Source organism: Gracilinanus agilis, chromosome 2 (genome assembly GCF_016433145.1).
Source record: "Gracilinanus agilis isolate LMUSP501 chromosome 2, AgileGrace, whole genome shotgun sequence".
NCBI classification, from domain to species: domain Eukaryota; kingdom Metazoa; phylum Chordata; class Mammalia; order Didelphimorphia; family Didelphidae; genus Gracilinanus; species Gracilinanus agilis.
In genome coordinates, this window is record NC_058131.1 from 31206186 (window position 1) to 31219080 (window position 12895).

Below are 12895 nucleotides of genomic sequence, written 5' to 3' on the forward strand. Positions count from 1 at the left end.
AAATTATATTTATTCCTTATTAGCTATTTTTTAAAAGTAAGAAAATGAAGAAAACAGAAAAATTTTATTTTGATTTGTACTCAAATTTGATTCATCCTCCCTCTGGATGTAGATAGCACTTCTAAATCATAAGCACCATGGAACTGTCTTTGATCAATGTATTGATCAGAAGTCTTTCATAGTTGCTTATCATTACAGCATTGCTCCTACTATGTACAATGATCTAGTCTTCTCACTTTTATTTTATATCAGTTTACATAGATGTTGCCATTTTTTCTTCATGAAACCACCCCACATCATTTCCCCCAGCACAATCATATGCCACTCCTTGTTCAGCCATTGCCCAATTGAAGAGCACCCTCTTTGATTTCCAATTCTTTGCTACCACAAAAAGAGCTGCTGTAAATATTTTTGTACAGTTAGCTTCTTTTCCTTTTCCCTTGAACTCTTTGGGATACATTCCCAATAGTGCTATTATTGGATCAAAGGGTATGCAAAGTTTTATAGTCCTTTGACACTAGTTCCAAATTGTTCTCCAGAATGGTTGAACCAGTTCACTATGCCACTAGCAGTCCATCTATTTCTTCATTATCTACTCCAGTATTTGTCATTTCTGATTATTGTGAAGTGATATCTCAGAGTTGTTTTAATTTGCATTTCTTTAATCAATGGTGATTTAGACCATTAAAAAAATATAACTATAGACAACTTTGATTTCTTTTTTTAGAAACTGCCTATTTTTATCCTTTGACCATTTACCAATTGTGGAATGATTCTTAATTCTTACAAATTTGACAGTTCTATACTCAGTATATTTTTGAAAGATGAGGCTTTTTTCAAAGAAACTTACTGTAAATTTTTATGTTACTTCACTGTCTATGACATCTTTTAGCACAATGTAGTTTCCCTGATTGTCTCTTTTACTTAGTTCTATTTTTGCTTTCGCATTATTGTGATTGCTACACTTGCTCTTTTTTACTTCAGCTGAAGCATATTTGATTCTGTTCCAGCCCTTTATTTAAACTGTGTGTCTTTCTGTTTCACATGTGTCTCTTGTAAAGAACATATTGTTAGATTCTAGTTTCTAATCCATTCTTCTATCTGCTTCTGTTTTATGGTGTACTCTCCCCATTCACTTTCACAGTTACAATGACTAATTGTGTATCTCCCTCCTTCCCATTTTCTAGTGTTTCTTCTTCTTATCCTATTAAGTAAACTACATCTCTACAATCAACTGATTAAGTCTATATATTCTTCTCTCTTTGAATCAATTTGAATGAGAGTGAGGTTTAAGTATTATCTGCCACCTCCCTCTTTCCTGTTTTCCCCTTTGTTTTAAAATTTCTTTCTGGGGACAGCTGGGTAGCTCAGTGGATTGAGAGCTAGGCCTAGAGATGGGAGGTCCTAGGTTCAAATCTGGCCTCAGACACTTTCTAGCTGTGTGACCCTGGGCAGGTCATTTGACCCCCATTGCCTACCCTTACCACTCTTCTGCCAGGGAGCCAATACACAATATTAACTCTAAGACGGAAGGTAAGGATTAAAATAAATAAACAAATAGATAAATAAACTTAGATTTCATTTCATTTAAGAAAATAAAAATAAAAATTCTTTCTCAAGCACCTTTTTTAAGTTAGAAAATTTTCCTCATTCTACCTCTCTTTCTCCTTTCCCCAGTGTATCCCTCTTTCTCATCCCTTCATTTTTTTGGAGTTAATTCCAACATAATTAACTTATATCTATGTTCCTTGTCCAGGTAAACTCCTTTTAATTGCTTTAATAATGATAACATTCTAAGGAGTTATATGTATAATCTTCCCATATAGGAATGCAAACAGCTTAACTTTACTGAGCCCTTTTGATTACCTTTTCATGCTTACCTTTTTATGTTTCTCTTAAACCTTCTGAATGTCAACTTTCTATTCAGCTCTAGTCCTTTCATCAGGAATCCTTGAAAGCCCTCTATTTCATTAAAAAACTATTTCTCCCATGAAGATTATACTTAGTTTTACTGGTTGAGTTATTTCTGGTTGTAATTCTAGTTTTTTGCTTTCTGGAATATCATATTCCAAACCCTCTGCTCCTTTAATGTGGAAACTGCCAAATCTTGATCCTGATTGTGGCTCCATGATATTTGAATTGTTTCTGGCTGCTTGAAATATTTTCTCTTTGACTAGGGAGCTAGAGAATTTGGCTATAATATTACTGAGACTTTTCATTTTGGAATCTTTTTCATGAGGTGATTGGTGTATTCTTCTTTTTTACCTGCAGGATCTAATATATTAGGGGTTGAAATATGACATTTAGGCAATTTTTATCATTTAAAGTAGTCTAATAATTCTCAAATTAACTCTCATTTTATTTTCCAGGTCAGTTGTTTTTCTAATGAAATGTTTCACATTTTATTGTATATTTTTCACTCTTCTTACTTTATTTTATTGTCTCCTGATATCTCAAAGAGTAACTAGCTTCCCCCTGCCAAACTCTAATTTTTGGAATTTATTTTCTTCAGTAAGATTTTATAGCTCTTTTTTCATTTGACCTATTATACTTTTAAAGAGTTTTTTTTAATTCAGTGAATTTTTGTGCCACTTTTACCATCTGACCAATTCTGTTTTTGTAAATGTGATTTTCTTCAGTACTTTTTGTGCCTTTTTTTAACCAAACTGTTAATTTTCTCTTCATAATTTTCTTGCATTATTCTCATTTCTTTTCCTATTTTCCCTTTTACCACTCATCTCTTTCTTTAACTTTTCTAGAAATTCTTATTGGTTTTGGGCTCAATTAGCACTTTTCTTTGAGCCTTTTTTGGTCAGGCATTTTTACATTGTTGTCTTCTCTGAGTTCATGTCTTGATCTTCTCTGCCTCAGTAGTAGCTTTTTATGTCAAAATCCTTTTTTGTTGTTGTTTGTTCATTTAAAAAACTTTAGTTGTTTGTTGATTAGATTAAAATCCTCAAGTATCTCATCCCTTTCTTCACTACCCCATGCTATACAAAGCATAATCCATCAGAAAAACATGTGTATATAAATTATGCTTTTCATGTCTCTATCAGTTCTTTCTCTGGAGGTGGACATTTACAAGTTATACTTCAAATATTAATTCTATAGCTATATATAATGTTCTCTTGGTTCTACTTGTTTCACTCTTCATTATTTCATGTGGGTCTCTCCAAGTGTTTTTTTTTAATTCACATGCTTATCATTTCTAATGGCATGGTGGTATTCTATCACAATTCTATATGACAACTTGTTTAGCCATCCCCCAATTGATGGATGTCCCTTCAATTTCCAGTTCTTTGCCACCACAGAGAGAGCTGCTATAAGTATTTTGGAACAAATAGGTTCTTTTCATTTTTCCTTGATTTCCTTGAGAAATAGACCTAAAAGTGGTATTGCTGGGTCTAAGGCTATATACAATTTTTAACTCTCTGTGCATAATTCAAAATTGTTCCCCCAAATTTTTTAGTCAGTTTGCAGTTGCATCAATAGTGTATTAGTGTCTTTACTTTTCCATATCCAATTCAACTTTCGTCATATTGTTTTTTTTTATCATTTTAGCCAATCTGATAGGTTTACGATGATATCAGAATTGTTTTGATTTGCATTTTTCTAATCAGTAGTGATTTAGAGCATTTTTTCATATGCCTATATACAGCTTTGATTTCTTCATCCAAAAATTGTCTTTTCATATCTTTTGGCCATTTAGCAATTGGGGAATGGCTCCCACTCTTATAAATTTGACAAAGTTCTCTATATATTTTAGATATGAGATCACTATCCAAGAAGCTGTCTATAAAAATTTCCCCCCAATTTAGTGCTTTACTTCTAATTTAGCTACACTAGTTTTATTTATATATTTTAATTTAATGAAATCAAAATTGTCTATTTTATATGTCACAATGCTCTCTTATTTATTTGTAAATTCCTTTCCTATCCATAAATATGGTAGATAATATGCTCCCTGTTCTAGCTTATCCTCATTACAAATAATAGTTGCTGATGATTTTAGATGCATCATATAATTTTAAGAAAAAATCATTTATATCTATGCTTTCCAATGTTTTTAAATAGGAATCAGTATTGTGTTTCATCAACTTTTTTTCTGTATCTATGGATATAATCATATGATGTTTGTTTCTTTGCTATTGATATAATCAATTATATTGACAGTTTTCCTCATATTAAACCATCCCTGGTATAAATCCTATTTGATTACAATGTATATGTAATCTTTGTGATATATTGTGGTAGACTCCCAGATACTATTTTATTTAGTATTTTTGCATCTATATTCATTAATAAAATTGGTCTATAATTTGCTTCCTATGCTTTTGCTGTTCTAGTTTTGGTATCAGCACCATATTTGGAGTTTGGTAGGACTCCTTTTTTACCCATTATTGCAAATAATTATTTAAAATTGAAATAAATTATCTTTAAATGTTTGGTAGAATTCGCTTGTAAACTCATCTTTAAAGTTCTTTTATGGCCTGTTCAATTTCTTTTTCTAAAAAAGATTTACTTAAATATTTTCTCCTCTGATAATCTAGGCAGTTTATATTTTGTACATATTCTTCCATTTCACTTATGTTGTTAAATTTGTTGGCATAAGAACTCCTAGTAATTGTTTCAATTATTTTTTTGCTCATCTTTCCAGCCTGTTTTTTTACTTTGAACTTCATGTTAAAGCTGGTCTCTGCTCACCTGGAGGTGAAGATGCACTTTTCCAAGCTTCGAACTTTTTCGTGCTGCTTTTTTCAGGGGATTTGCAAGGTTTCGGAGTTTCCAAGATATTGTGATGTGAGAAGAAGTATGGTCACTGCTCTCCTGATCAACTCTCAGGTCTTTACCTAGGAAGGGATCTTGGTCTCCTGGAGCCACAAGTACTAGCACTCCTTGCCCTGAAATTGAGACTGTGTGCTTGCTCTTTCGTGATGACACCCTCTTCTGGAACTGGGACCCAGACTGCTTATGGGTAATCAAGTTGCCAATCAGCAACAGATGCATCCAGTTTCAGGAAAGGGCGCCATGTCATTTCTTTCTGACCAGTTGACAGACACTCTTATCACTTCTGGGCAGAGAGTTCCTGAAGCTGCTCTTGCTGCTTCAGAGTGTCTGGGCTCCTGACACCAATGCCACAGACTTTTTCAACTGATCTATTAAGTTTTCTTAGACCAGGGAAAATGTCTGAGTCCCAACTTGTTGGAACTGGTGCTCCAAAATTTGAATTGAGGTATTATTATAAAGTTGTCTGGAGGGGGATGTTGGAAGAGTTCAACTTGGTGGCCATCACTAATCCACCATTTCACATTGACATTTAAACTAGATCCTGTCCTGATGAGGGTCATCTAATTTAAATCAAATACTGTGCACCCCAAGGACTTGTCAGGGGACACCAAAGTTGTTAATGAGTTAGAATCCATCTAACTTCCAACTGCCCAAGTGCCATTAATGGGAACACATTTTAAACCTCTAAAAGAGAATCTTCTAAAAGAAAGACAGGTAAGGGGTTGGAGTAGGCATGTTGCAGAGGGATGATGGTCCAGGGAGATTTGGAGATATTTGTGCAGTTTTCTGGTGATCTTGGGAGATCTGCTACTTGATCCTACCTAAGTTATCTTGTCCCTGGACAGGAGAAAGCTGCAAGCAACTCTATTCTTTGTTGACTGACAACACAACAGCATACGGACTCAAGAAATGTTCCTAAAAGAACCTTTCCAAGAGCCTGTCTCATCTTGCCCAAGAAATTCCAGTAATTAATAGGAAAATAGTGGGTCCAGTCAAGGCACTTTGCCTCCATTGGATGGAATTCCCTCTTTCTCTAAGTCTATGCTGTTGATGCGGAGGCAAAATTGGGGTCTTGTCCAAAAGAATAATAACTCAGGCAATTTGCATGGTGAGGGACAAGTTTTATTGAGAGAGGGAGGAAAGTGGTAGAATAGCCCTGGTAATGCAATGGCCATGATGATAGATAGACTGTGGCAATGGAAAGGCCCATGAAGATGGAAAGGCTTGGTCTGGAAAAGCTCCAAGAGGCTTTTTGGAATGGGAATGATTTTTATCTTGATTAGTTACTAAGAAAGAGGTCATTTGTTTGGGCAATTGTTACCCTGCTGTTCCCAAGGAGTTGATGTCTCTTTACCCATAGCTGACCTTGGTCTGCATGACCCTCATCCACGATTCTCCTTGTTTCTCCACTTGAGGGGAGCAAACCACAATGCAAATGGGATGCTAATGACACATTCAACACCCTGGGGTGACTTCAGGTTATTTTGTTTGATTCTGTACAGATGTCAAAGGAGGAAATGTCCCCAGTCCATTATGCCTAGAGTTCCATCCTGTCAGCATCTGCACACCAACCTGTCTGCCTGGTATCCCACACCAATGCCACATGTTTCCTAGCTTCTTGTCTCCTCCATCCAGGTTCTGCAGAAAGCTCACTCATTCCCGTGTGTATTCCCTCTTCCCCCAATCCCTAATCTTGAGCAAGGTTTCTCAGGGTTATGGGAATGAAGCAGCTGGCATCCTTTGGGGAAGAAAACAGTTCTCTCTGTGTGCCTCCTGTGTATTCTGGGAAGGAAGCAATGCCCATGCCCATTCCAGAACGTAAATTTAGAAAGACCACGTCCTCTGCCAGGAATTCCCTTGTCCCTTATCAACACTTGTCCTCTGATCCCCACTCCATCCAGTGGTCTCTGTAGAGTCACCTTCCAACCCTGCCAATGTCTACACTCCCTTTGGCCCACTCTCTATAAAGGTTCTGTCCCTGTCTGCAGACACACTATGGCTCAGCCCTGCCAATTTGGTAAGTGAGGCAGAGAGGGTCTGAGAGGGTGAATCCTTCACCTCTCCTGAGGGCATCCCTTCCCACGTGGAAGGAGGAGGCATCTCACGTGAGGAGACAATTGTCTAGGAAGGAAAAGACAGTAAATGGTTATTTCCAAACAACTCTGAAAGAGGGGCCTTTGCTCACTTCCCCTCCCACCCAATACCCCCATAACCAGATTCTGTCCAGCCCCCAGAGACAGCATATTTCCAGAGGCTCCAGGATGGGGAAAGGAAGAAAGCAATTCAGGCTTAGCCTGGGCCAAGAGAGCAGGAAAAGAGCAAGAACTTGGGTCTATTCAGATCTGAACTACCCTCCTTGTCCCCATCTCTCTATGATCCTTGGTTGAGACATGCCCAGGGTGGGGGCGGGGGGGGGCGGGGATGAAAACTTCTCTTTTCCCTTCCCCAGAGCCAAAGGAGATGCCGTCCCTTATGATGGCCCCCATCTTTTCGTGGCTACTCTTCACCTGCCTGCCACTTTCAGGTCTGACACAAGGTGAGTCCTTCTAAATCTTCCCCTTTGACTACACACCTGGGCTTACAAAACCCTGGGATTTTAACATATTAAGAGGGAATGGGAAGAGATAGCAAGAATATGGAGATAGAGGAGGAGGGAAGAAGAAGGTGAAGTTTTCTAGAATTTAAAGATTGACATCCAGAGAACAGAAGCCTCAGCTGCCCTCCCATGCAGCTCCTTTTCTTCCTCTCCTAGGCCAGGAGGAAGTCCCTGTTCCCCCCTCTGCTAGGAGCTCCTGCCCTGGGGACTTTGCCTACTATAGCTTCCACTGCTATGGCCTACTTTATCATAGGGAGACCTGGAACAGTTCTGAGGTTTGTTGGAAAGAAGGACCCCTGAGAGGGTGGGTGGATCTGTCTCACTATCTCACTGTCCTTTAGGATTCAGAAGGAAGGTCACAATGAATTTCCTAATCTCTTATCTCTCACCCCTCTCAAGGATTTCCAGAGCTGGGTTCCTTTTCTTTTTGTGTCCTCCAGACACTGACTTCCAAGGAGGGCCATCTTTGTCCCCCTATTGCTATTTCTCCATTGTCCCCTCCTCTTAGACCTTTTCTCTTTTCCTCTAATACCCACTCTACTCCCTGAAGCTCTCCTGAAACCTTCTCTGGCCTCATTTGCTCTCTGCCTCTCCCAGTAACCCCTAACTCCATCTCTTCTGTCCATAGTCACTGTGCCAGGAATATCCCTCAGGCCACTTGACATCCCTACTCAATGAGGCTGAGGCCTCTTTTGTGGCTACCATGATCATGGAGAATGGATATGTCCAGAGCCCTGTCTGGATTGGCCTGCACGATGCTGAAAAGGTGTGATCCAGAAGTCCCTCACTCTTACTGTCTGGGAGAATAAAAGGGAAAAAGGATGGGTTTCTCTCAACCTTAGAGATCTAGGATTCAAGCGAAAGCATTAGAACTGGAGAAATGTGAACATTGAAGTTAGGGGGAAGGAGGATTTGGGGTAGGAGAAAGAAGGGAAGTGTGTACTGCAGAGGGCCAGAGGTAGGCTACACCTCTAGTTGCCAGATCTTTGACATTTGCTCCTCGCTGCCACCCCCATCTCCTTCCTGCATCTCTGCCCCATTTGTGTTAATTAAAAGGAGAGGTCTATTTGCCCACCTGTGGGCTCAGCCCTCAGCATCTTCCAAAGATGGTGGGGATGAGAGTGACAGCCAGGAAAGCTGAGATTGGGGGAGCAAGCTTGGAAAACCCATGGCCAAGGGTTCCCTTTGAGGCTCAAGGCAGTCAGAGAAGGGATGGGGCAAAAGTAAGGTGGGCTCCTGGCGGTGAGTTGGGCATAGGCTCTGCCTGGATCTCATAAAGAGGACATCATGAAGATGGAAATAGGCTGGTGCTGAGATGTTCCTGTAGCAGCAGTAGCAGAATCAGCGATGGTAATATATTTGCAAAGATATAGAAAACAGAATAAGACTGTGTGGATTGGGGCTTGAGAATGGTGCATGTGCAGTTGACTTGTTAACTGTGGAGGTTCAGGGGGTGGTGGTTGGGAGGGGTCTCATTATTCATGCCCTCCCCCCAGGACCGCAGATGGCAATGGAGCAGCAAAGTCCCTTACCTCTACCAAGCCTGGCAGAAGGGCTCCCCTAGGGCAACCAGGCTCAACTACTGTGTGAGCCTGACCCCTGAGGCAGGTGAGCTAGAGAAAGAAAAACTCTCCCATTTCTACAATCTGCCCTCTTCTCCTTGCACTGCCTGAACCTTTAAATGCAAAAATATACCTCCTTCCTCGAATATGGCAGGGACTCTCCTCTTCCTTCTTATCTCCTCCCTTTCCTCTCTCCTGTCCTTTTCTCCCTTTCCTCTGATCAGATTCTCTCATTTCCTCTTCTCCTCTCTCCTGCCTCCCCCTTCCTCTCTCCTCCCTCTTCTCTTTTGGATCACAAGGGATAACTTGAATGGGTATAGAACCTGTGGTCAAGAAGCCACAGTCATCAGACTAAGGGCATCCCATTCAAACCTGTCCCCCCAACTTAACCTGAACCATCTCTCTGCAGGGTTCCAGCGTTGGAAAGATGAATCTTGTCAGAATAAATATCCCTACCTGTGCAAATTTAGAGCCTAAATGCAGATAAGCCAGAGGACATGCTTGGGATTCTATTGCCTTGGAGCCAAGTGAGGATCATGGCCATAATCTTTTTGTACTTCTAGAAAATCTTCTCATCTGATTTCCTCACACTAGCCCCTACCCTTCCCTTTGTCATTCCCCAACTGTCTCCACTTCTTTTCCCTCCTACTTTCCCCTGTGCAATACGTATCTTTTCACAACATGAAAAATATGGAAATATGCATGGCATGATGGCACATGTATAACTTATATCATATTACTTGCCACCTCAGCATGGGGAAAGGGGAAAAAGGGAGGGAGAGAATTTTAATTGCAAAATGTCAGAATGGCTTTGTCTGCCCCAGGACTTTGTATGCCACATACCACAATTAGCTCAAGATTAGCTTAGACACAATTAGCTTAGATACATAACCTGAATATAAATGGTCACAATATTTTTAGAAAAAAGTAGAAGAGAGCAAGTTTCAGTTCTTTTTACAAATACTGGTAAAATGAGAATTCTTAAGCAAGGAGGTAATGACATTATTCTAGACAAAAATTCTAGACAAAAAATTTTCAAAACAATTGAAAAACTAAGTTAGATCTTAGATGCAGAAAATTCTACTTCTTTCTATACTCTTGGGAGAGAAGGCATAGTGCTTTCCTATGTGGATTCCTTCCTATAATGTGACTTATGGAGGATTTTCCTTCAAATTTCTTCCCATTGTGTTATATCTCTGAATGGCTCTGTAGTAGTCTCCAATGATTCTGGATCTTTGAATAAACTTTCTGTTCTGTCCCTCTGAGTTATTTGGATGAACCTCTGATTTTTCACTATAATGATATTTCATAGTTTGTAAAGTCCTTCCTTAAGTCAGGTTCATGAAAACAACCTTGTTTTTTTAGAGATGAGGAAACTGAAGCTCAGAGAAACCACCAAAGTTCCAAAGTTAGAATATCTCAAACACCGATCATTGGGTTTCATATCTAGTCCATGAATCTTTCTCCTATAACTCTGCACCCAGTAGGAAGAGCTGGAGAGATGCTATTTATATGGTTACATCCTTATTTCAATTCAGTTTAGAATTGCTGTTAGGCAATTTTGAACCATGCTCAAAGGGCCATAACGCTGTGCATTACCCTTCAAACCATCAGTACTACTACTAGATTTATACCCCAAAGAGATCACAAAAAGGGACAAAGGACCTACAAAACTATATCATCTCTTTGTGGTGGCAAAGAATTGGTCACTGAGGGGAAATTCATCGGCTGGGGAGTGACTGAGCAGGTTATGATGTATGATTGTAACAGAATAATATTGTGCTCTAAGAAATGATGAACAAGACAATTTCAGAAAAAAACCTGAAAAGACTTGTATGAAGCAATGCAAAGTGAAGTAAGCAGAACCAGATTATTATGCACAATGACATTAATATTATACAGTGATCAATTGTGAATGACAACTATCATCAACAATGCAAGGAGTCAAGAGATTCATGAGGAAAAAGGCTATCCACCGATGGAGTCTGAATGCAGATGTCTTTTTCAAAACATGACAGGTATGAAAATATGAATGGCAGGTAGCACATGTATGACTTACTTCACATTGCTTGTCACCTCAGGATGAGGAAAAGGGAAAGAGAGAGGGAGAGAATTCGATTGCAAAATGTCAGAAAAAGAATGTTTAAAAATGTTTCTGTGTGGGGGGCAGCTGGGTAGCTCAGTGGAGTGAGAGTCAGGCCTAGAGACAGGAGGTCCTAGGTTCAAATCCTGCCTCAGACACTTCCCAGCTGTGTGACCCTGGGCAAGTCACTTGACCCCATTGCCCACCCTTACCACTCTTCCACCTATGAGACAATACACCGAAGTACAAGGGTTTAAAAAAAATCTAAAAAAAAATGTTTCTGTGTGCAATTAGGAAAAAAATATAATTAAGAAAATAAATCCCCTCCCAAAGATTTGCTGCTAGGTCAGGAGGGATCCATTGTTCTTTCCTGAACTTACATCTTAGTCTTCTCTCTCTGTGTGGAAAAGCCCCATTGACTCTCAGATGTTCTTCCTATCTACAATGCAGTTTGATATTGAATTTTGGGGTCCTGACCCAGTGCCTGACCCTTTGGATCAGGAAGGCAACAGTCTCCTTATCCCACAAGCAGTCATGCTTTGGGATTCATTAAATATTTCCTTGACCTTGCCACCTTTCTCCCTCTTGGAGGTCTTTAAGCTTGTCACACCGAGAGTTTCATGGTCCTCTCGGGTCTCTGGATATCAGATTACATGAAGCCCATGGAGAAGCTCATTGTTGAGGCAATTTCTCTTCTCAGAAGAAGCAGTTTGTGCCTTGATCAAGGTAGACATTGATTTGGTCTCAGTCTTCTAATGGTCCATGAATCCTGGAGATGGGCTCCACTTTCCTGGGTCCTATCTTCTCCCTGCCAGCTCCTTCCAGCTGCAAGGAGCAAATCTCTGCCTCTCCAGCTCTCAAAGATCCTGGCATTGTCCTTTCTCCCAATGTAAAGTGGCCCAGTCATATCAGATCCAAAGTGTAGTATAAAGCAGTAATCATCAAAACAATCTGGAACTGGCTAAGAAATAGAGTGGTGGCTTGTTGGAATAGATTATGTATATAATACACAATAGTAAATGACCACAGTAATCCAAGGCTAAATAAACCCAAAGATCCAAGCTTTTTGGACAGGAACTCACTATTTAACAAGAAATGCTGAGAAAATTGGAAAGCAGTTTGGCAGAAACTAGATGTAGAGTAACATTTCATACCACGTACCAAGACAAGGTCAAAATGGGTACATGATTTAGACATAGAGGGTACTACCATAAGGAAATTAAAGGAACATGGAATAGTTTATCTGTCAAATCTACGGATAACAGGAAAATTTATGAGCAAACGAGATAGAATGATGAGATGCAAAAATGGATAATTTTGATTACATCAAATTCAAAAAATTTGCACAAAATGAATTTATATAAGATTAGAAGGAAAAGAGGAATATGGAGGGCGAAGATTTTATAATAAATTTCTCTGATAAAGGATTCATTTCCCAAATACATAAAGAACTGAGTCAAATTTATAAAAAACATGAATCATTCCCAAATTGACAAATAATCAAAGGTTATGAACAGGCAGTTTTCAGAAGAAGAAATCAAAGGTCTCTGTAGGTATATAAAAATGTTCTAAATCACTATTAACTAGAGAAAGGCAAATTAAAATAACTGAGGTACTATATCACCCCAGCAGATTGGCTAATATGGTAGAAAAGGAAAATGACAAATGTTGGAGGTGATATGGGAAAATGGAGACACTAATACACTGTTGATGGAGTTGTAAACCAATCCAATCATTCTGGAGAGCAATTTGGAACTATGCTCAAAGGACTATAAAACTATACATACTCTTTGGTCCAGCAATACAATTAATAGATATGTATACCTACGAGATTAGAAAATGAAAAGGACTTATGTACAGAATATA

General features: G+C 39.2%; 1 protein-coding gene across 1 annotated transcript; it reads left to right on the plus strand.

Moving 5' to 3' along the window:
• Positions 1–6783: 6783 nt before the first annotated feature.
• Positions 6784–9423, plus strand: LOC123234511 (lithostathine-1-like). Its single transcript, XM_044660413.1, has 6 exons — positions 6784–6805; positions 7238–7324; positions 7541–7659; positions 8013–8150; positions 8881–8992; positions 9356–9423. Exons 1-6 carry the CDS (start codon positions 6784–6786, stop codon positions 9421–9423), a joined length of 546 nt encoding a protein of 181 aa, XP_044516348.1.
• Positions 9424–12895: the final 3472 nt, after the last annotated feature.

Bases quoted from the DNA above. Each gene is read 5' to 3' on its own strand.
- LOC123234511 (XM_044660413.1), top strand. From the start codon at position 6,784: ATGGCTCAGCCCTGCCAATTTG. The intron at 7,325-7,540 runs GTGAGTCCTTCT...TTCCTCTCCTAG, and splicing joins ACTTTCAGGTCTGACACAAG to GCCAGGAGGAAGTCCCTGTT. The intron at 8,151-8,880 runs GTGTGATCCAGA...CCCTCCCCCCAG, and splicing joins GCCTGCACGATGCTGAAAAG to GACCGCAGATGGCAATGGAG.